Genomic DNA, 24,165 nt, shown 5'->3' on the forward strand with positions numbered 1-24,165 from the left:
AGAACCATCCTGGAGGTCCCACTGTGTCTTGGTGGGCAAGGTGGCCTTGGGTGCTCTCCAGCCTGGGCTTTTCTGCTTGAAATCCTCCTGTTCTGCTCTCTGGTTTATTTTTTTTCCTGCTTTTGACACGTTGAGCATTGTGATCATGGTGTTCTGCTTTGGAAGATTGACTGTGTTCCTAAGGAATGGGATCTTCCAAATCTCAGCGCCGAAAGCAGTGGAGGACAAGGCAGATGCTCAGGATTTATAAGAACTCCTTAATTTATTTCCAAAAGCAGGATATAAATCTTGAATCTTGGAAGAAATGCACTGATGTCAACTGCTCTTGCTGAATTAAGTATCCAAAAACATCTGAGCCCTTCCACCCTGGGAAGAACTGAGAGTTTTCCATGGATTGAGGTGATCTTGGTATTGGGTGGTAGAAGGTGGAGTGGGCAGAGCTGTGCTGCTCTTGAAGAATTTGCATCAAATTGAGATTAGAAACTCATCTTTGGGGGTTTGGCACCAGAAACTGCTGGTGAGACTCACTCTGTGCTGAGCAGCAGAGAAGGAGAGGGCAGGGATTTAGGAAAATACTGGATTTGTATGTGTGGATCTGCTTGGGAGGAGCTTAGGACAGCTTAGCTCCCACAAAGGGCAGCGTGGCCATACCCTAAGTCATCAAGGATGCCACTTGGTCAGATATTTCTTTGGAAAGTGGGGCTCTTCTCCACAGAAGGGCTGTTACCTGGGAATGGTGACTGGCAGGAGGCTGAAGGGAAGTTTGCAGCCCAAGCAGAAATGGATTAAAGCTGGGAACTTGAGCTGCAAACATTGGATTGGAAACATTGGACTGCTCTGCTTGGGTTGTTGCTTGTTTTAAGCCAATTTCCCATTACCCACATATCTTGCCACAATAGTCCTTGATTTCTAGAGCAGGGCTTTAAAAAGCAAGAAAAAAAAGGATCAAGCAAGGCAGGAAGAGGAAAGGTAGGATGGAATTCAGCATTCCTTTGTAAATGGAAATGCTCAGTGTCCTGCAGAGCATCCACTTCCAGCTGCTGGGGAGTTGTTGGTGCTCCTGGGGGTTTAATCCAGTGAGGAGAGGCTCCTGCTTGGCCCTTGGGAAAACTGCTGTGCATGGAAATGGGAATTAGCAGAAGCCTGGGGTGTTTCTGCTGGATGTCTCACATGCTCTTCTCTGCAGGAGACTGCCAGGCATGGCTTGTGTTTCTGGTTTGGGGTTCTTTTTTGAGGCAGAAATTTCAGTTTTATGAAATGTTTACTTTGTTCCCGTTCTTGAAGGTTTGGGCTTGAATCTTGATGCATTTGGTATTGATAGCATGGGTTGAAAACATTGTGGACACGCCTATGGCATGGTCTGTGCTATAGCAGGACTGTTTCTGAGGCTGTTACCTTGCCAGAATAAAATCATCCCAACTCCAGAGCACTCCAAAACTACAGCTGGATGCCAATCTTGATCGTTTCTTTAGGACTTAAAACTGTAACAAATGATTTCCAGGAATAAAACCTAAATTGAGGGGGGGTTGCTGTTCATCTTGAATCAGATTGCTGAATACTGGTATATTGGTATGTACTGGTATATTGCTTTTTCCAGTGCTGGAAATTCCTGAATGTTTTGAGCTTCCTGAGCAGCAGGGTGGCACCAAGGCAAAGACAGGAAGGGGTGTCAGGGATCACAGGATCATGGAATGATTGAGGTTGGAAAAGACCTCCAGGATCATCAAATCCAACCTGTGACCCATCCCCACCTTGTCCCCAGCCCAGAGCACTGAGTGCCCCCTCCAGCCCTTCCTAGGACAGGGGTGGGGACTCTGCCACCCACCCAAGCTGCCCATTCCAATATCTGATCACCCTTTCTGGGAAGAAATTCCTCCTGATGTCCAAGAGAAATCCTCTCAGAGTTCATGCTTCCCATGATAAGATATTTACAATTTCTAAACATCTGAAAACATCTTTACCCGACCTTGCTGTCTTTGTGAGAATTATTTATTGCCTTAAAATTCCTGAATGCCACCAAAATCAAGGAATTCTGTTGTGTTCTTGTCCTTACTAATGGAGGTGAGCAAATGCTCCTTCATGTCAAAGCTTTCACCTGCAGTGGACAAATCTTGCTGCTCCCTGTCCCCAGTGAGCAGTTGGAGCTCCCAGTTATTTGCCCTGTACTGGTCCCGCTCATGTTGGATTTTGGTGCCCCTGTGCTGTTCTAATGCCACCCTCCTGTGTCAGAGTGGCCATGAGTTTTATTTCTTTCCTTCACTGTCCTTCCCAGGCATCAGAGGAGGCCTCCCTGCGGGCTCTGGAGAGTCTGATGACAGAGTTTTTCCACAATTGCACAACAAATGAGAGGAAACGTGAGATAGGTGAGTCCTGCCCCTCCAGGGCTGCTCCTGCCCAGCAGAGGGGACTGGGGTGTCCCACAGAGCTGTGCCTGCATTCAGCTGCCATCTCCCCCCTCCTGCTTAGGTGGGACAGGTTTCCATAGCTGGGGTTCCAGGGGGTCTTTGGCAGCTCCTGGGGGTGAGAAACCAGTGAGGTTCCTCTGTCCATTGTGCTGGGAATCCTCTGCCTGGAGATGGAGCACAGCCTTCAGCATGAGGAATGCAAAGCAAGGCTGGCCCAGTTCTTGTGGAATGACAGGCAGGAAAAACAGCAATTCCCTTTGGGTGGGGTTATTATTAAATATGTCCTGAAAGGCAGCAGATCCTGCCAGGTGCTCTGGGGGAGCTGCTGGTGACTGTAAAGAGGCAGATTCCTTTTATTCCCAAACAGCCACAGGGATGCTCCAAGGGCTGGAGCCCCTCTGGAGCCAGGCTGGCAGAGCTGGGGGTGCTCACCTGGACAGGAGCAGCTCCAGGGACACCTCAGAGCCCCTGGCAGGGCCTGAAGGGGCTCCAGGAGAGCTGGAGAGGGACTGGGGACAAGGCATGGAGGGACAGGACACAGGGAATGGCTCCCAGTGCCAGAGGGCAGGGCTGGATGGGATATTGGGAATTAGGAATTGTTCCCTGGGAGGGTGGGCAGGCCCTGGCACAGGGTGCCCAGAGCAGCTGGGGCTGCCCCTGGATCCCTGGCAGTGCCCAAGGCCAGGCTGGGCAGGGCTTGGAGCAGCCTGGGACAGTGGGAGGTGTCCCTGCCATGGCATGGGATGAACTTTAGGGTCCTTCCAGCCCAAACCATTCTGGGGTTGCTCTGTTTCTACCATCTCTGGCCAGAAGTGTGGTCAGCATGAACGACTTGCCCCAGAAATCCTGGAAAATAAGCAGCACAAGGTTTTTGTTGTGCTTTTTCTGACAGTAATCTCCTGCTGTGGAAAAGGTATCCCTCATTTTCCTGCTTAAATTGCAGGAAAGAAAACAATTAATTAAACCCAAAACTTGCTCAGCCTGTAAAGCAGCCCTTGTGGCTTTTCTCTTTGTCACATTGTCACCTCATGAGAGATGACCAATCCTCCCTGAGCGTTCAGGGAGGTTTCTGACCCTCTGAACTTCACCAAGTCAGCAGCTCTTGGAGCTGCATTAAAAGAAGGTGAGTTTAGAACACTGATCTGAAGTGCTCCTACTCTCACAGTGACCTGAAATCCCAACATTTGGCTTTTACAGATAAAATAACAGTGCTCATAATACAATTGCTGTGTGATTTGTTTTAATATTCACCTCTTATCTGCTGCAGTTATTTATGTCAAAACTGATTTGAAAATGACACATCAGTTTTGTTTTTATTAAAGCCTGTGGTTACATTGCTTTAAACACTGTAGAATGTGATTTTATTATATTTTTTGCCCTCCTCCAGGTTGAGTCATTCCCTGAACACAGGGTCTCTTCCCCGCTCAGTTGCTGTGCTATCACTATACATTGTTATGGCTTTGTTTACAGCTAAAGAACTTTAATGGAATATTTTACAGCAAAGTCAAATTAAAACTGAAGTACATTTTCAAGTAATTTATGTACTTTTATGGGTTTTTTTTGTTTTTTTTTTTTTTTGCAGAGGAGCTTTTAAATAACTTTGCCCAGCAGATAGGAGCCTGGAGATTCTGCCTGTACTTCCTGTCCAGCACAAGGAATGATTATGTGATGATGTACAGCCTGACAGTGTTTGAGGTGAGGCCTCAGCTCCTCCACTGCTCTGCCTGGTGCAGTTTGAGCTGGCAATCGATTTTTTGGGGGGAGATGTTTGTCTGAAATGGCATCCCTGGTAAGTACAGTGATGAAGGATGCTTTTATTGCTCTCTACCAGAGAGGTTGCTTAATGGCAGGCTCAGAGTGGGAGAATGTGAATCTTTGTACACAAATTGAAGAATTCATTTCCTGGCAGCTCTAAGCACAAATTACCTCCAGTTTCAGAGGCTGCTTGAGTTTCTGCATGATGCTTTTAAGGGTGTTATTGCTTTTATGCTGTTTTTATGATCAGAAATATGGGGGTGATTATCTGCTCCTGGCTCCTGCAGGCTTTGAGTGCTGAGAGGGAAGGCAAACCTGCTTTTATTTTTCTGACATTTTGTAGTTGTGGTTGCTGCTCTTGAACTGCATCCTGCAAACTTGTGCTGGCTGCAGAGGTGAGGTCTCTCTTAGCCAGCCACATCCCACTCTTCATCTAGTGATAAAAGAGGAAAATTTGGGTTAAAAGGTTTGATATTGATCTCTGTGTCCCCTGGAATAAGCAAAAGTGTTCTGTGGACAGCACTGGTGTGTCACTGATTTCTCAGTGACCAGTGCAGATGTCCTGGGCTTTGGCCAATGTCACTCCTCAGTCTGGGACATTTGTGTCATGTCCTTAGCTGGGTGTGCACTCTGAGCTGTGCCCCTAAATCAGAGGGGTTTACAGCCTTTGCACAGGGCCACTTTTCAGATCAAATACATGTTTAGATAAAAGCCCTGTGCCTAAAGTTGTATTCTTTTTACAAATTATCCACATCATTTTTGATTTATTCTCTTAAATATTAATTTTATTTATTAAGGATTGCAGAGGGAGTCTGGACCCCATCTGCAAATTGATTCTGCTTTACCTTCCCCTCAAAAAGGGCTGATGGGAATTATTCCTGCTCAGGACATGGTGTCCCACTGATTTTCCTGACAAGCAAAACAAGTGCAGGGCCATGAGGTGGATTCAGTGATCCTTGGGATCATCCTGTGTGGATCCCACAGCTCAGGATATTTTATGGATTTTGGTTACTGAGCCTCTCCTTCCCTGGAGGGGAAAAAAGGAGCATTGAAAACCCTAATTGTGCCCAGAATAAAGAAATTCCTGTGCAAGTGCAGAGGGAGGGACAGGAGTCCCCAGCCCAGCTGGGAGATGAGGATCTCTCCATGGAGGAGCTTGAATTCCCAAAATTAACTGGTGCAGGGCTGGACATTAACTGGTCCTCAGAGCCAAGGTCTGTCCCAGTGTGCAGCTTCCCCAGCCATCCTTGGCTGCTGGATCAGTCAGGGGGATGTGAACACAAAGATCATTCCCAAAACTGCCCAAGGACATGGATTTCCCAAACTGCTTAGGAAGGTAGCAGTGGATTGGGAATAAAACTCCTCCTGACTCCCTTCCAGATGAATTGTTTTCATCTCCTGCTTTTTGAAAATGAAAATATCTTCCCAAAAGCATTTACAGGGAGAAAGCTGCTGCTAGCAGGTGGAGGAGCAGGACAGAGCACAGTGGGCATGGAAGGATGGGTGTTAAAGCTAAAACATCTTCCAGTCTTATTGGGATTCTGGACTTGCATCAAGGAACCCTCAGCTGGTTGGGCCATTGTTTTCAAGCAATACTTGTGGGTTTTCTCTGCTAGGAAACACCAAAAACAACTTCTTTGAGGAATTTCTGTATAAATATCCCTGTGTGGCTCTGCACTGGGAGCTGGTGCAGTGCATCCTGCTGAGGATTGCATCTCCTTTAACCATTCATCATCTTCCAGTTTTGGATAGTTGAGGTTTCTTCCAGGCTGTGATTGTGATCTCCAGCATTCTCTTTCTGCAGGCTGAGTGCTGCAGATGGGCACAGACCTTCACCTCCTCTCTGGGTTATCCCAAGAGATTCAGCTCCTAATGCTCCAGAGCCCTAAATGGATCAGGGCAGGGAAGCAATTTGTAACTCTGCTTTCCTTTGGGTTTTGTCTGGCTTTAAGTGGACTGAAAGCTTTCTGTGCAGTGCTGCCTTGTCACTGCCAGGGCCTGCTCCAGTGACCTCCTAGCTCAGCTTTAGGGGACCTGGGTGCCATCAGAGGCCTGGAAAGCCAAACCTCCTTCCCTGATTTTCTTCTCCTGCTTCATCCAAGGCTGTGCTTCCCCCTTTAGAGAGGGAACCCTTGGTGCCCAGGGTTAAAAGACAGGAAATGGTTCTGTGCCTGCCACTATAGCTCTGCTTAACCCAAAACCAGTTAAACCAGTAACCTCAGCTCCATTGTGGCACTGCCAGTCCTGGGCCATGAGTTCAGCTGCTCTGCCAGGTGCTCTGTCCCTGCTTTATGTTGTTCAGCCTTTGAGAAGAGAAGGCTCCAGGGACACCTCAGAGCCCCTGCCAGGGCCTGAAGGGGCTCCAGGAGAGCTGGAGAGGGACTGGGGACAAGGCATGGAGGGACAGGACCCAGGGAATGGCTCCCACTGCCAGAGGGCAGGGCTGGATGGGATATTGGGAATTAGGAATTGTTCCCTGGGAGGGTGGGCAGGCCCTGGCACAGGTGCCCAGAGCAGCTGGGGCTGCCCCTGGATCCCTGGCAGTGCCCAAGGCCAGGCTGGGCAGGGCTTGGATCAGCCTGGGACAGTGGGAGGTGTCCCTGCCATGGCAAGGGGTGAGAACAGGATCATTTTTAAGGTCCCTTCCAGCCCAAACCAGTCTGAGATTCCAGGTTCTCCCAGTGTTTCTCTCATGTCCAAGATGAGCTCATTTGGGATGTCCATTCCTTTTGCAGAACCTGATCAATAAGATGTGGCTGGGGGTGCCATCCCAGGACAAGATGGAGATCAGGAGCTGCCTGCCCAAGCTGCTGCTGGCCCACCACAAAACTCTGCCTTACTTCATCAGGAACAAGCTCTGCAAAGTCATCGTGGACATCGGCCGCCAGGACTGGCCCATGTTCTACCACGACTTCTTCACCAACATCCTGCAGGTGAGAGCCCTGCCCATGCATGGAGCCAGCTTTTCCCTTAAAAACATCTTTTTTTTTCCTTGAGTAGGGGTAAAGAAACCCCTATTTGATGAAGATCAAATGGTAGATGTTGCTTTGTAAATTCCTTTTTAATTTTGTTGGAACTCTCAACTTTTTCCGTGTTATGTTTCTCTCTGGTGTTAAAAGTGTTTTGGGGAAGGAACAATACTGTGCCACAAGTATTCACTTTGAATTTTAAATATTATGGGCTAGGTCTTGAAAATACAAGGAGTATGGGTTGTCCTTTAAACAAAACAGAAGTCAATAAAATTATGAATGTGTCACTGATTCTGAAAGGGCAGTTTATCAATGGGGCTGGTGCAGATTTTTCATCCAACTACCAAAGACACCCCAAAATCTCTGGTACTTCATCAATAAGGTCACTAATGGGTGTTGTTGGGGTGTTCAGGAGGGCTCCTGCTGGAAGGCTCAGCTGTGAACTGGGGATCCTGACTGAATCCATGTCATTAGCTGGAATGTTGGGTGCAACTCAGCATCCTTACAGGGAATCCTGAGCCAGGCTGCTGCTGGAGCATCACCAGGCTGGTGCAAACCTCTTTTTGTTGGATTATTTTGTCTCCAGTTCCCTTAAAATTGTTCCTAATTGGCTTAAAGAGGCTGAGTGTAAACTGAAGTGCTGCACAGGCTTTTTCTGCTGACATAATTACATGATTTGAATGCAGCAAAGCCCACGGCCAAGCCACAAGGCAGTTACTGAAATCCAAGTCCTTGAGTGGCAGGAGTTTATTTGTTAAGGCAAATGGATCTAGTATTAATTGCAAAATTAAAAAAAACCCCCTGTCTTGGCTGCAGAGCTCATCACTGGCTGGTGTGATTACTTTTCTCACTGTTCTGGAGTGGGACATGCTGCAGTTTTGGCCTCAGTTGTCATTTTGACAAGAAATACTTGGAGATAACTGTGTCCATGTGGAGTTTTGCCTCTCATTTCACCTGGATGTGAACTGAAAGGCAGCCTGAGCTCTCCTGGCCCTTCTAGCACTCTGGGGTTATCTTAAGGCATTGCAGAGCTCACTTGAGGAATCTATTTTCCCTTAAGCCTCTCCTTGTGAGCTCAGCAGTGGAGGGAAATGTTTCCATAAATTAATTTATGTGGCAGACACATTCCTAAAATGTTCAGAGAAAGTGGAAGAAAACCAGTAATGCTGAATTCCAGGGCCTTGACAGAAGGCAGAGTAGCACAGGGGCAGAATGATTTGCTGTTAGAATTGCAGATGAGCCCTGTCTCAGGACTTTCTTCTGAGATCATTTGCAGCATGTTCTTTGTTCTTCAGCATGAAATTGTGTCCCAGTACTCTGAGTAGTCTCTAAACCTTTTACTGAACCACTGGAGGGGTGGAGAAGAAAGGTAAATTGGGATATTGTATTGTCATTGTGAAGAGCCAGTAATTCTACATAAAGTACTGCTTCCTTAGAGGTTTAAAATTTGTTTAGCCTGACTGAGGTACCAGTGCCTGGTCTTGCTAAAACTCCCTGGGTTTGTCAGAAAATAACCTGAGAAATGATTTTCAGTCCCTTCACAATTTACCACCAAGTTGGGTGTTTAACTGAGTTCTTTGCCATCTACTCCTGTGTCTGGGACTTCCTTTTCAAAAGCCAAGATGAAGAGCTCTTAGATGGGCTATTTTCTCCCCAAATATTTCACCAAACTCTCTGTTTTTAGCAGTGTTAACTCAGCCTGGCTCTCCTTTGGAGGGTCAAGGAATCAAGAGCAAAGTCAGCCTGTATTGCAGAATTATGGCTTCAAGGATTACTTGTAGCAACTGGGATTGGCTTTGGACTTTTTTCTCCCAGAGAGAGCAGTGCATAAATCACTTGGGATGTGTCTGGGCAGCAGTGGAGAGCAGTGCTGTCCTTCAGCTGGAAACAAAACTTTGTCCCACTTGGAGAAGTCTTTAGTAAGCCTGTGGCTGATGAAGGCACAAGTCAGCTTTTTGTCCAGTCCTGTTCCAGCACGGGGCAGAAGTTACTGTCTTTGGGGGATATTGTAACCAGGTGCAGGAATGATGCATCTGACTCCATGTTCTCAGAAGGTTAATTTATTATTTTATTGTACTATTTTATAGTAAAGAATACTATACTGTACTAAAGAATACAGGAATGATATTTCCTGAATGCTAGAAAGATAATAATGAAAACTCCTGACTCTTTCCAGAGTCCCAACACAGCTTGGCCCTGATTGGCCAATGAGTGAAAACAACTCACAGCAGAATCCAATGAAACAATCACCTGTGGTAAACAATCTCCAAATCCATTCTAGACAAGCACAACACAGGAGAAGCAAATGAGATCAGAATTGTTTTCCTTTTCTCTGAGGCCTCTCTCGCTGCCTTTCAGCTTCCTCAGAGAAAAACCCTGGGCAAAGGAATTTTTTCAGAGAATGTGAATGCCACAGAGGGAAATGCAGTTTTCAGTTTGAGATGCAGTGCAGGTGCAAGGGGAGCTCAGATCCCTCAGGTGGCATCTGCTCCTGGCTGCAGCCCCTGGGCTGTGTGGGAAGGGGGGGATTTTTGGGGACCCTGCTGGGCTGTGAGCTGTGAGCTGCTGTGCTGAGGTGGTGCTGGGCAGGGGATGCAGCAGGCAGAAGGGACAGGCTGTTCTGTGAGCCTGCTGGGACACAGATTGTATGCAATGACATTATGAAAGCTCTCCTGAAACCTCAGGGATTCCCACGGGGCTGGAGCTGTTGCCACATCAGAGATTCGGGCTGGGGAAGTCGAACTGGAGAGCCCTCAGTGGCGAAGCTGTTGTAAACTGGGAGTAGTGTTGCTAATCCCTGTGTGTCAGTGCATGTTGTCATCACACTGCTCTCCTCACTGTGCTCCTCAGCTGATCCAGTCTCCTGTGACCACTCCCCTGGGGCTGATCATGCTGAAAACCACGTCGGAGGAGCTGGCGTGTCCCCGCGAGGACCTGAGCGTGGCCCGCAAGGAGGAGCTGCGCAAGCTGCTCCTGGAGCAGGTGCAGACCGTGCTGGGGCTCCTCACAGGTACATGGCTCTGTTTGTCCTGCCTCAGGGCACATTTTGGAGACAACTTTTAAAGGGGCTCTTCTAGGAAAGCAGATTTAATTGGTTTCTTTTTTCAACCGGTTCGGGAGAAAATACTTTTTTGGAGAAAAGTGGAAAAAAACTTCTTTATTAAACAATAAAGCTTTAACAATATTAAACAATAAAATTGTTTGCTGCTCTAAAAGAGATGACAAACTCAGAAAGTCCCTTCCCTGGGTTGCAGCTTGGATAATTCAGTCTCTTATCAGTCTTTCTGGTGCTGAAATGCTGTGGCCCAGTGGGCTACAGGTGCGAGCTGCCAGTGCTCTTCTGATGTTAAGTTCAGAGTAGGTTTAAACAGATTTAAATAAAAGGGAAAAAAGACCTTTCAGTCTAAGGAACTTCTTTGCTTTAGTTAGTTAAAACTGACTAAAACAAAGGAGAACTCTCTTATCAGTCCCTCCAGTGCTGGAAATGCCAGACCCAGCCGTGGGCACAGGTGCTAGCTGCTGGTGCTCTTCTGGTGTTCAGTTCAGAGTAGGCTTAAACAGGTTTAAAGAAAAGGGAAAAAAACCCCTTAGTTTAGTTAGTTAAAACTAACTCAAACAAAGGAGAGCTCTGTCCTGCTGTCTGTTTGTCTGCAGACAACACAGTCCAGGAGCAGGAATGTGGAGGAGTGAGTGCAGTGTATAAAAACAAACTGCTGCTCCTTCTTTTTTTTCTTCACTTTCTGGAACAAGTCCTAAAGGCGTAAAACTTATTATTCAGCATAACCAGAACAGACAATTGGGGATAAAAAGCATCATATAGTCAGCCCAGGACATTGTCACACCTTGTGCCACTGAGCTGGCTGTCCCCTCAGCACCCACAGCTGGGCTGCCACTCCTGGGGTGATGAGGCCTTTGGTGTTGAGATGACTTGGAGGTGTTAGAAAGTCTCTTTTTTTCAGTTTCAAGACTGAAGAAGAAGACAGAATTTTTTGGTTCTCATTCTTAGGGTTGTTTATTTGCTCTTATTTAATACATTGTCTTTCTTTGACTTGTTGAGATGTGTTTAGCACATTGGTTCATGGCACACTGACTGCCCTCAGGGCAGTGTTATCTTTTTATACTAAAAACTACCTGTACATTATTTATATTTAATAATTTTCTAATACTTATCACTTATGTTACACAGTTTGTTTTTACTCTAATTTAAAAGCATTACTATTACAGCAGAAGATGGAGGCCAAGAAGAAGAGGGAGAAAGACAGAACATGTTTACATTTTTTTTAATCTTGTTTTTTGAACTCTCACTCTAAAACCTCTAAAATTCTACATTTTCACTTTGTGATAAATTCACTAACATTTTACTCAAACTCTTGTGGCTTGTAACTTTTCACACCAAGTTGGTAATTGTTTCCATGGGCTAAAATCAAAGGCACAGGTGGTTTTGACTCTGTGCCAAGGTCTCTGAGCCCCCTGCCAGGGTTTCAAGTCCTCACAGGAATTTCCTGGGTTCTGACACTGGGGGTCTGTGGAGCACAATGGGGGTGATGCAGTGGCTGCTGCTGCACTGTGAGCACTCAGCTCTGCCCTGCAGCACTTGGGCCAGCTTAATATGAACCAACTGGTGCAGCAGAGCAGCTGAGTTCTCTCCATGGAGAGGGATGGGGACTGTGTGCCCTTAGGGAGCCCAAAGCTGTTGTGCAGTGTTTCTGTCCCTCCCAGAGCACTGGAGCTGTGTTCTGCCAGAGCTCTCCTGCAGTCTGTGCTGTGTTTGTTGGATCAGTGTGGATCTTTGAGAAGGCACTTCTGAAAAGTCTCTCTTTGGCCAGGTATTTTGGAGAGCATCTGGGATAAGCACAGTGCTACTGCTGCCACTCCACCACCATCACCAACCTCAGGAGAAAGTGGTAAGGAAAAGCTACAAGATGGGATTTCCATGTACTTAAACCTGCAATATCAGGCACAGATTCCTTCCTTTACTGTCTGACCTCTCCTAATAACCCTTTCCCAGAGCTTTTCACAGGCCAACAAATTCCTGATTGGAAAGAAAAACCCTACACAAAGAAACAAATTGCACTGTGGGCTTGCCCCACTGCAAATGTCATTAAAATGTGCCCACAGAGCTGCTTGTTGTCCTCAGATGGCAAAAACCTCCCTGAAGTTTCAGTGCAAAACGCTCTAATGACAGTGAGCTAAAATCATGGGATTGTTAAGGTTGGAAAAGCCCTCTAAAGTCATCAAGTCCAGCTGTTATTCCAGCACTGCCAAAGCCACCACTAACCCATGTCCCCAGCTGCTACATATGCAAGGCTTTTAAATCCTCTCAGGGATGGTGACTCCAGCCCTGCCCTGGGCAGCTGTGCCAGGGCCTGACCACCCTTCTATGAAGAAATTTTTCCCAATATCCAACCTAAACCTCCCCTGGCACTTAAGGACATTTCCCTTTGTCCTGTTCCCTGGGAGCAGAGCCTGCTCCCCCCAGCTGTCCCCTCCTATCAGGAGCTGTGCAGAGCCACAAGGTCCCCCCTGAGCCTCCTTTTCTCCAGGCTGAGCCCCTTCCCAGCTCCCTCAGCCCCTCCTGGTGCTCCAGCCCCTCCCCAGCTCTGTTCCCTTCCTTGGACACCCTCCAGCCCCTCAGTGTTGGGAGTAGCCCAGAACTGGACACAGGACTGGAGGTGCCTCAGCAGTGCCAGCACAGGGGACAGTCCCTGAGTCTCTGCCCTGGTCCTGCTGCCACCTCAGTGCTGGTCCAGGCCAGGTGCCATTGCCCTCTTGCCCACCTGGGCACACTTTTCCTCTGAGCAACTTTGCAGCCCCCCTGCCCCAAGGCTGTGGCCTTGCATGGATGGGGTTGGCATTGTCCCCTGAATTCCAGCTGGTGGCACTTCAAAGCCAGTGGAGCAAAACTGAATTCTACCTGGGAAAAGGGAAGATAAAGGTAGCCAAGTCTCTGTGAAATGGAACAGGGTGCCCAGAGAAGCTGTGGTTGCTCCAGTTCTGGAGGTATCCAAGGCAGGGCTTGGAGCACCCTGGCACAGTGGAAGGTGTCCCTGCCATGGCAGGGGTGGCACTGGATGGGTTTTAAGGTCCCTTCCAACCCAAAGCATTCTGTGATTGTGAACATTTTTCTATCTATTCCTGTTAGACCTTTGTATGAGTGCTTATCTGGTGTTAACCCATTGACATCTCTACCTCTTAGTTACCTCTGAAATGGAGAGCACGTTTTTCTGTCCTTGTCCTTGGCACACATTTCCTTGTCCCTGGGACCTTGAGTAGTTCCCTGGGAGCTGCAGATCACTTCCTTGTGGCCAGATTGCAGCAGGCAGCTCTAGCCTGCTGCCTCTGATAAGCTGTTGGCAGTGTTTTGCTTAGTGCTAAACCTTTCACACTGAAGTTTGAGCAGCATTTTGAGTGCTCCTTTCCTGTACAGGAGCTTAAGATATTTCTATATTTATATACAAACCACAGACTTTAATGGGAAGAAATATTCCTCTGGCTTGCCAGGGGGAGGGTGGATTTTGCTGTAGCTGGGAAGAGTTTGGACAGGAAATATTTACAGAAAAGATCAAAGCTTCTGGTGTCAATTGTTAAGAATGGTGCTGGGGGAGGGAATTGGTGGGACAGATTCTGGACTGGCTGTCATGGAAGCCTGTTGGAGATGTCCCTCAGTCCCCTGGGGATTGCTGAAGCAGCTTTCATCCACCTGTGTGCTCCCCTTGTGACTGGGGATCAGATTTCCCAAACTGGAAGTTGGCTGCACTTCTGTGCTGGCCCTTTCCTTTCTCCCCTCTCAGGGAAAACAAACAAACTTTTCACACAGTGTTTTTTCAGGGTAATTGCTAAGAACCAGGACCACACAAGCTGTGCCTGTAGAAGTTTCATTTTGCCTGTGCAAACTTGTTTGTGTGAAACTCTCTCAGTTTTATTTTTCTGTGCTGTGTCTTTGCTGTGTCCATGTTAAAATGGGTTGTGCTTCCACTTCTTGAAGTCATCAAATCACTAAAGTTGGAAAAGACTCTAAGACTGAGTCCAACCATTAACCAGCACTGCCAGAGCCACCACTAAACCATGTCCCCAAGTGCCACATCCCCATGGCTTTTGGACACTTTCAGAGATGATGATTCCACCACTTCCAAAAGGAACACCAGGTGCTTCCCTCTGATCCATTCTTGCTCATTTTGTGTTCCCTGAGACTCAATTCCATTGTACTGGTGACTCTTGAATGTTTTCATTGTTGAGGCCACAACTCTTTACTCTTCCATTCAGATGAGATTAAAGGTATTCCAAGAGGCAGAACAAGCTCCTGAGTCCCCATAAATGTTTAATATCTTCCATCAGAACCCAGCTCTCTTTATGAACTTGGAAAACCCCTGCTTCCTATTTTTCATTTGCACAGGGAAGTGGAGTGAAATGGTTACTTGCAAGTCTTGCATGGGTTTTAAATAGCACATGAAGACAACATTAAACTCATTTCTCATATCACTTCAGCAAAGCAACTCTGATAATGACCCAAGCTGGACAACATTTGAGTTATTGCCATGGTGTAGGATTTACTCAGCAAGAGTCTCAGCTTCCAAATGTTGTCTTTGCATGATTTATAGAACATTTCCTGATGAATCCCTTCCTCAGGAATATTCCCTCACCTGTGGCAAACAAATGAGTAGCAGGAGCAGTTGTAGCAGAGGCAGTCACTGGGAGTTTCTTGCTTTGGCATGAATGCAGCTGATGCTGTGAATTTGTCACCTGTTTGCAAAGACACTGAAAATCCGTGAACCCCAGAGCTTCAGTGATTTAACTGTGTGCAAAGCACTTTAACCAGCTGCTGTGAGTTACAGGAATGTAACTGAGAGTTTCTGCTGTGGATGGATTAAAATATGAGAATCTTTAATTCTCATTGATTTTTGTGGAGTTGGCTGAACTGAATGTTTAAAAGAATAACAATACTTGAGGGTGGAAGGAACCTTAAAGATCATCCCTGCCATGGCAGGGACACCTCCCACTGTCCCAGGCTGCTCCAAGCCCTGCCCAGCCTGGCCTTGGGCACTGCCAGGGATCCAGGGGCAGCCCCAGCTGCTCTGGGCACCTGTGCCAGGGCCTGCCCACCCTCCCAGGGAACAATTCCTAATTCCCAAGATCCCATCCAGCCCTGCCCTCTGGCACTGGGAGCCATTCCCTGTGTCCTGTCCCTCCAGGCCTTGTCCCCAGTCCCTCTCCAGCTCTCCTGGAGCCCCTTCAGGCCCTGCCAGGGGCTCTGAGGTGTCCCTGGAGCCTTCTCCTCTCCAGGTGAGCACCCCCAGCTCTCCCAGCCTGGCTCCAGAGCAGAGGGGCTCCAGTCCTTGGCCTCCCCTGGACTCTCTCCAGCAGCTCCAGGTCCTGCTGCTGTTGGCCCCAGGGCTGGGGCAGCTCTGCAGGTGGGGTCTCACCTGAGGGGGCAGAGGGGCAGAATCCCCCCCTCCTGCTGCCCACACTGGGGCTCAGCCCAGCCCAGGGGTGTTTCTGGGTGCTCACAGCCAGGGCAAGTCCAGCTCTCACCCACCAACAGCCCAAATCCTTTCCCAGGGCTGCTCTCACTCTGTTCCCTGCCCAGCCTGGGTTTGTGCTTGGGATTGCCCCAGCCCTGGTGCACTTGGCCTGGTTGAGCTTCAGGGGCTCTGTAAAAGCACAATATGAGCAGTACAGATGTGCCCAGGTGTGAATGTCCCCACAGGAGGTTCAGTGCTAAGGTTGAAGGGCAGGATTGTCTTGCTCAGCCAGAGCCACGTGATGCTTTCAATTTCTGGAGCACAGGAGAAAGAAGCAATGATAAGGCTTGGCAGGGAATTATGAATACAGTGATGTAAGACATCAATCTTGGTGAAAAATGAGGACTAAGGAGGGATGTGTTCATCACTCAGGCTCTTGTGTACATTGGAAGTAGCTCAGTAAATCATAGCTGTTATTTTGGCACTGCTGGTGTCAGGATGTTTCACTTCCATAAAAAATCACTCAGATTCTCCAAGAACTTCAGATTCTGTAGCACAGCAAGTGCCAGATTTTTAAAGATGGAAAGGTTATTAAAGATGAAGTACTCAAGGAAAAGAAGTGTGTTGAACAACTTGGGGAAGGTGAAGAGTTTTGCAGCAGGTGGAAGCCTGGAGGTTGTGGGCAGCATCTGTGGGAAAGGCAGCCTGGCTGGGGCTGCCCCTTGGGTTCCAAAAGCTTTTGAGGAAGCAGAGGCACCAGGGATAAGGGAGTGTCTGGGTTGTTGGTGGCTTTGTCAGAGGTGGCACATGGAAGGTGAGTGCATGTGGTCCCCTCTTGCTGTGAGGGGGGAGTTCACCCTGGGCTAGGCAGGATTAACTGCAGAGCTTCTCCACATCCTTCTGCAGGGAGCTCACAGCAGTCAGGAGTAATTCCCTGCTGTGCTGCTCTGTGGAACTGGTGCTTTAAGCAGCTGGAACAGAGGCTAACCAGAGTTAAGGGAAATAAAGAGGATATTTATTAGAAGAGCCTTTAAAGGCCACACCCTGGCAGTACCAGAGCCACAGTCATGGCTGTGCCTGGATGTCTTCAAGACGGAAGCAAAAGAGGGCTTGGCCCCAAGATCTCACATTTTTGTAAGTTTTGGTCCATTTGCATATTGGAGTTAATTGTCCAATTAGCCCCAGCCCATGCAGTCCCATCCTCCTCGTTTTTTCTCTCTTCAGCCCACATTGTTTGTGCTCTTGGGCCTGAGATTTGGATCCTTTGTCCTTGGTCCTCAGCTAGAGAAGGAATTGTTGTGTCTCCCTACCCTGTGAAGAGAGAGCTCACCATCCCCTTATATGAAAGCCTGACCCACACACCAAAGCAGCACAAAATTGAAAAAAAAGAAAAAATTAAAAGCTAAAACCTGAGGTATCAGAACTAAGGCTCATCTGCACCCTGAGTGGTGGCTGCAGTTCTGCTCTTTCAGTAGCAGTAGGTGCAGAGGAGCAATGAAGGCTTTGTAGAAAGGCACTAAAGGTGATGAAGGGGTTTGAGTGGCTTTCTGTAAATAACAACAGAAGCAAAATCTTCTTTCTGTCTAAGAAACTGGGCAGGAGCTGCGTTAGAAGCCTACTGACACAAAGAAAGTGAAAGCAGGGGTTATTTCTGTTTCCTGTTTGGGTAGAAAGTGAAACTAGCAGCTGGCATACCCCAAACACAGCAGCTTCATGGTGAAGCTGTGAAACTCTGTCACGAGATATTGCAAATATTAACTTTCTGTGGCTTCAGTTGGAGGCTGGAGGAAGTCATGGGAGACAAATCCTGAGGCTGTGACAAACTTTTCAGACTCCACCTTTCTAGGGAAGCTTTTGTCATGTGGCTGGGGGATGTGATCTGTGCCTGCCTGAGTGAGCTTTTTGGGAACATCACCACAAGTGTCACAGGCCAGGAGAAACCTCTGTGACATTCAGTGTAACAGGGATGTGCCAAGCTTACATCAAGGATGCTCAGCCTTGTAGGGGGATAGAATTTTATAATAAATTCCTAAAATACACCCCATGGTCTTGCATTTCCTGAAATACCGTGAGAGCCCTGCCTAGTGAGGCCAGAAGTGCTGTGTGAGGCTAATTCCCAAACAGAAATCACCAATTCCTTTCAGCCAAATAACCCAGTGGATCACAGGATGTGCTGAGCTGGGAGGGATCCACAAGGATCCTCAGAGTCCAGCCCCTGGCCCTGCCCTGGGCTGGGCAGCTGGGGGTTGATGCCCTGCCTGACACCCCTCTGTGGTATTCACATGTTCTCTGAACAGAGAGAAGCTGTGAGAGGAGCAGAGAAAAGAATGATCAAAACAATTCTTCTCTCATTTGCTGCTCCTGTGTTTTTAACCATGTGGAATGTGTTGGAAGAGTATTTACCTGAAGGGATTGCTTGATTGGATTCTAGTGATGGTGTTTTGATTCGTTGACCAGTTAGATCCACATGTGTGTGTGGGGACTGTTGGCAGACAGCCACGAGTTTTTCAGTAGTTAGAAGTAAGTATGATGTAGTGTAGTTATAGTATAATATAATGTAATATAATATCACAGAATCACAGAATCATGAGGTTGGAAGAGACCTCTAAGGTCATCAAGTCCAACCCTCACCTAGACTACAGCACCAAATGCCATGTCCAGTCTTTTTTTAAGCACAGTCAGAGATGGTGATTCTACCACTTCCCTGGGAAGAGCATTCCAGTACTTTGTTATTCTTTTGGTGAAAAAATTCTTCCTAATATCCAACCTGTCCCTTCCCTGCTGTAGCTTGAGACTGTGCCCTCTGGTTCTGTCAGTGCTGCCTGGTGGGAGAGACCAACCCCACCTGTCCTCAGCCTCCCTTCAGGAATTGTAGAGAGCAATAAGGTCACCCCTGAGCCTCCTCTTCTCCAGGCTGAACAGCCCCAGCTCCTCCAAATGTTCCTCACAGGATTTGTGTTCCCAGCCCCTCACCAGCCTTGTTGGCTCCTCTGGATGCACTCAAGCATCTCAACATCCTTCCCAAACTGAGGGGCCAGAACTGGACACAGCACTCAGGGTGTGCCCTCCCCAGTGCTGAGTACAGGGGCAGAATGAGCTCCCTGCTCCTGCTGGCCACACCATTCCTCATGCAGGCCAGGAGCCATTGGCCTTCTTGGCCACCAAGGCACTCTGCTGGCTCATATTCAACCGGCTGTCAACCAGCACCCCCAGGTCCCTTTCCACCTGAACAGTGTCCAGCCACTCTGTCCCCAGCTTGTAAAGCATTCAGCATTCCAAAGCTTTAGAGTCAGATCTCAATCATCTCTTGCCCCACTAAAAGTAGGGGTAGCCTATTTTTACTGTACCCCTACTTTACTGCACCCCTCTCTCCTCCAGGTGACCTCTTGAGTAGCCTCTTGCAGAGCCCCAGCGCAGCCAAACTGCTGAACCAGCCCATCCCCATCCTGGACACAGACAGTGAATACATCTGCTCCTTGGCACTGGAGTGCCTGGCTCACCTCTTCAGCTGGATCCCTTTGTCCACGAGCATCACCCCGTCCCTGCTGACCACCATCTTCCACTTTGCGCGCTTCGGCTGCGACACGCGCGCGCGCAAGATGTCCTCGGTGAACGGCAGCAGCCCGAGCGCGCTGCTGGGCCAGGAGCGGGGCCGCCTGGGCGTGCTGGCCATGGCCTGCATCAACGAGCTCATGTCCAAGAACTGTGTGCCCATGGAGTTTGAGGAGTACCTGCTGCGCATGTTCCAGCAGACCTTCTACCTGCTGCAGAAGATCACCAGGGAGAACAACGCGCACACGGTCAAGAGCCGCCTGGAGGAGCTGGATGAGAGGTAGGGCTGGCTCAGGGCACCGTGCTGCCTCTGAAGGACTGGGGGGGTGGGTTTGGGCTGCTGCATGCTGTGTCCCATGGCCTTTCTTTCAGAGCACTGAGCCAGGGCAGCCGGGCAGACAGGTAGGTGTGCCCAGGTAAGGGCTGGGTGCTGAGGGAGCTGCTGGCCCAGGTTTGTGTCCCCTGCTGTCCCTTCCCTCCCCTGTCCCCGTTCGTTGCTGTTTGAATGCAGGTCTGAGGTGGCACCAGAGCTGAAGCTGTTGTCACAGAGCACAGAAGAGGCTCAGTGAGGTAAAGGCACTGCAGTGTCCCCTCTGTCCCTTCTGGTCAGTATCTGCCACTCACTCTGCCCACAATGGGGACACATCCTGTGAGGCATGACCTGGGAGAAGACAGCAGAAGCTTCCTACCCTTCACTGAGCCATGGCCATTTCTGATTCTTTTTTATTTTTGCTTTTTAAATTTATTTTTAAACAGCACCAAACACAGCTTGGGGAGCTCTGTTCAGTGGTGAATGGCTCCATAATCCCCTTATATGAAACTCAGACCCACACACCAAAGCAGCACAAAATCGAAAAAAAAGAAAAAATAAAAAGCTAAAACCTGAGGTTAAGAACTTAGAACTAGAACTTAGAACTAAGGCTCATCTGTACCCTGAGTGGTGGCTGCAGTTCTGCTCTCCACAAGCTTGGCTGGAGGCAGCAGGGAAGCAGCAGCACCTTGGGAAGCTGTGTATTCTTTGTATTCTTTTTCCAGGGTGTTACTGCCACCTTTTGTTCCCTGGGACAGCTCCACTCTCTTCTGTCAGATATTCCTACCTGTAGGGGACAAAGTGAGACTCCTCCTGCTGTTGTGTTGGGTGACTGAGCCTGGCTGTTGGCAGGGTGGTGCCTTGGTGCTGCCTCTTGTCACAGGGCTGCTGGCAGTGGCAGAGAGGTTGGAACTGTGTGAAAGTGCTGAGTATCTTACTATGGGTACACAAGGGTGGGAATAAATTTCCACTCAGGAGAGAAAAACATTTAGGAAAAAAGCTGTGAGTTCATTTGTAGAGAGGAGTTGGGACATTTCTGCTGCAGAATTCTCCTTTTCAGTATCCTTAGATAAAGGCATAACTTTGGGGTGGTAAATCCAGACTCACAGGGAATTCTGCTGCTCATTTTTTGCTATCTCTGACTTGTGTCACTCTCTGCCTAGAAATGAGACGTGGGGATGGCACACCTTTGCCTGCAAGGCACAGAGAGCCAGGAGTTCCCCTCTGGATTTCAGAAAAGCTCTCCTGGAAACCCACAATCCCCTATTTAACTGTTCTTTCTTTTATGGACACTATCAAGCAGCCTTTGGGGCCAGCCTTCAGTGGAGGGTGTGGAGCTGTGCTGGCCTGGGCAGAGGTGGTGCTGCCATTCCTTAGACCTGTTATCCACAGGGCCTGCTGGTGTCTGGGGCTGGGAGAATCCTTTCATTCATTGCTGAGGTTTGAAATGGAGATGGAACAGAGGTTCTGGAGACTGGAGCTGGCTTCTGGGGGGAGTGGAGCTTTCTTTTCTCCTTGAATTCTATGTGGAAAAGGCCATGGGGATTTTCCTGTTGTCACTTAAGGGCACAGCTGTACTATTTGTGTCCAAAACTGAAGGACTCAGTGCATGGAAGTGTCATCCTGGCTTGGATGACAAAATCCTGAAGGAAAGGGGCACTGAAGAAACCCCCTTCAGTAGAACCTGCAGGCCCTGGAGTCCTTCCTTGCCTTCCTCTTGTGCTGCTGGTTATTTTTGTTCTGTTAAAAATCAGTCTGAACACTTTGGACAATCCAGGAGAGACTAAGTTCAGGTTGCCTTTTGCTTCATTTGTGTTTGGCTTTGAAAATCCCAAAAGATGGGAGGTGGCTGGTAAGGATCCAGGCAATGGCTCAGTGGTGGAGAAGGGGGCTGGGGGCCAAGGAAGAATTTCACTGGTCTCAGGTCAGAGGCTGTTTAGAAAATAAAAATTAAAAGGATGGAGATGTTTGAGTTTCTTTTTTTAAATTCTTTTTTCCCCCTGGCTTTGATTTTTGAAGTGTTTGATCTGTGCTCAGGTGTGCTCAGTGATCTCCTGTCAAGTAGGCAGTGCCAAATAAAGAAGGAACTTCATCTTTTTTGCATGTTCAAAGCAGTGTGTGCTTTTGAAGGCTCACAACAACCCCCAGTGCTGCAACTCTGTCATCTGGCAGTGCTGCTGGTCGTGAGGGAGTTCTTGTTAGAAGGAGTGGGGATTCCCAAAAAAACCCAAATCCCCAGAGTTTGCAGCAGTGCAGAGCAGGCAGTAGAGTAAAACCAGGCTGCTCATGCCTGTCTGAAACTCTGCTGAGCCCAACTTTTTATTTAAAATACAAACTTCAAGTAGTTTGATGCATTTCAGAGCTCTGGGCATGAGGGAGGGCTGGCACTGTCTGTGTGTGGTGCTGCCATCCCTCCTGGGGCTGTGGAGTGTTTAACCCTTGCTGCACAGATGGATCTGGAGCTGAAGTTCATGCTGTTGTTCCCCAGTAAAAGCTCACCTCACTGGGGGCTTTGCTGGTTTTCCCCCAAGAACTCTCCCTGCTGCACTGAAGTGGGGCCATTGCTGCATTCCCTGAAGATTTGCTGGCAGATTCCTTTTGGGAACTTTGCACATTCCCTGAGGAGCCCCATGCTTTACAGGAAGATTCCTCTTTCATTTCCCAGTGCAGGCCCAAGCCTGGGCTCAGCTCAGAAACTCTTGGACGGCTGATCTCCACTGCAGGAGGAATTTTCCTTTCCAGCTCTCAGCTCCCTGGCTCTCCCACCCCCTCCTGTAAATGTAACCCCTCTGTTGCTGATTCCTGCATTAACTTCCTGCTTCCAGCTGAATTCCTCAGGGGTACAGTTCATTTCACTAATCCTGTCTCCATCACTACAATGACCTTTGCTATCAAATTATTTCTGCAGGGTGGAGGGGGTTGTGTTCATTTGCAGGCCTGGTTGAAGTCAATATTTATCTGAATATTAAAGTTGCTTTTGACTAGATTGTCTTTTCTGCTGTTTCAGGTGTTAATGGAGTGAAGGGTTGCCCATCCTTGTAGGTAATTGTTGCAGGGCTTTATATTTAATTGTTCTACTGATGGGTAATTGTAACTTTGGTTTGAATATGAAGATTTTGAGTGGCTTTTACCACTATTTCAATGCAGTTGCTTTCCCTTGGGGCACCTTGGCTGTTTTTTTCAGTGCTTTCTCCTTTCCCTTGCAGCTACATTGAGAAGTTCACAGATTTCCTCCGGCTCTTTGTGAGCGTCCACCTGCGAAGGATCGAATCCTACTCCCAGTTCCCTGTGGTTGAATTCCTGGCCCTGCTGTTCAAATACACTTTTCATCAGGTACAGCCCCACATCCTCATTTTCTCCAATCTGTTCTGTTGTCCAGGGCCAGCTTGTTTGCCCCAGTAAACCCAAAAAAAAGAGAATTTAACTGGTGTTACTGGCACTCCCCAGTGGTGCTGGGGATTTGGAGATGGCTGCATGTGCTCTTGGATTTAGAGGTCACAGGTGGTCACCCTGCAACAACAACTTGTCTGATGTTTAACTTTGCTTCTGCTTTAATTTTTTTCTAGTCTTTGGAATGGACAATGTGTGGAAAAGTCTCTCAGATTTGCTTGGTTTGTGTTTGGCGATTTTATTCCTTGTCCTCAATCTGTGGCTTTCTTCTAGCTTTTAGTTTTTGTATTAAAACCCCCAAGCCCTGTGGCTTTAGGTTGCTCTAGAAGCTGTCAGTGCAGCTCAGCCCCATTTACACAGGAACAATGACAAGGAAAGAGCTTCATAATATCACAGAATCATGGAATTATTTGGGTTGGAAGGGACCTTAAAACCCATCCAGTGCCACCCCTGACCCAGAGTGGTTCAAGCCCTGCCCAGCCTGGCCTTGGGCACTGCCAGGGATCCAGGGGCAGCCCCAGCTGCTCTGGGCACCCTGTGCCAGGGCCTGCCCACCCTCCCAGGGAACAATTCCTAATTCCCAAGATCCCATCCAGCCCTGCCCTCTGGCAGTGGGAGCCATTCCCTGTGTCCTGTCCCTCCATGCCTTGTCCCCAGTCCCTCTCCAGCTCTCCTGGAGCCCCTTTAGGCCCTGGAGTGCTGGAAACTGGTGTAACCAGCCATGAGATGGGTTAGCACTGAGACCAGCCTTGTAATTCCTGGGTTCCTGGCCTTGTACAAAAGCTCTTGTTCATCTTTGGACAGCCCTGAATCTTTCCGGTGTTTTCAGTAAGACAAGAAGCTCTTCCCATGGATTGAAGTGGATGTTTACTCCTGTTTTCACTGTGTGAAATCCATCTTGCCATAACTTGTGGTATTCATTGGAAATTTTGGTGTCTTTCAGCCTACACATGAAGGTTACTTCTCTTGCTTGGACATCTGGACACTCTTCTTGGACTATCTGACCAGCAAAATCAAAAGTCGCCTGGCAGACAAGGAAGCAGTGCTCAACAGGTGAGGGCTGGGGGCTGCCAGGGTGGCACAGCTGGAATCATGGCATGGACTGGGATGAGGGACCTCAAAACTCATCTCATTCCACCCCTGCCATGGCAGGGACACCTCCCACTGTCCCAGGCTGCTCCAAGCCCTGCCCAGCCTGGCCTTGGGCACTGCCAGGGATCCAGGGATCCACCCTGTGCCAGGGCCTGCCCACCCTGCTAGGGAAGGATTTTTTTCCTGCATCAGCAAAGAAGCTTTGTGGTCACCATGGAAGAGCTGTGAGAAAT

At 48.4% G+C, this 24,165-nt stretch overlaps 1 protein-coding gene across 2 annotated transcripts in view; it reads left to right on the forward strand.

Moving 5' to 3' along the window:
• The window catches only part of XPO6 (exportin 6), a 65,548-nt gene that overhangs the window by 14,022 nt on the left and 27,361 nt on the right, over positions 1–24,165 (forward strand). For both annotated transcript variants that reach the window (XM_054643583.2, XM_054643584.2), the window contains exons 2-9: positions 2,273–2,363; positions 3,988–4,100; positions 6,896–7,093; positions 9,980–10,139; positions 11,956–12,033; positions 18,967–19,420; positions 22,657–22,783; positions 23,784–23,893. In XM_054643583.2, coding sequence (XP_054499558.1) covers positions 2,273–2,363; positions 3,988–4,100; positions 6,896–7,093; positions 9,980–10,139; positions 11,956–12,033; positions 18,967–19,420; positions 22,657–22,783; positions 23,784–23,893 — 1,331 coding nt within the window. The remainder of the gene's footprint in view (positions 1–2,272; positions 2,364–3,987; positions 4,101–6,895; positions 7,094–9,979; positions 10,140–11,955; positions 12,034–18,966; positions 19,421–22,656; positions 22,784–23,783; positions 23,894–24,165) is intronic.

The sequence above is a fragment of the Agelaius phoeniceus genome, chromosome 16 (genome assembly GCF_051311805.1).
Source record: "Agelaius phoeniceus isolate bAgePho1 chromosome 16, bAgePho1.hap1, whole genome shotgun sequence".
In the NCBI taxonomy this organism is placed as follows: Eukaryota; Metazoa; Chordata; class Aves; order Passeriformes; family Icteridae; genus Agelaius; species Agelaius phoeniceus.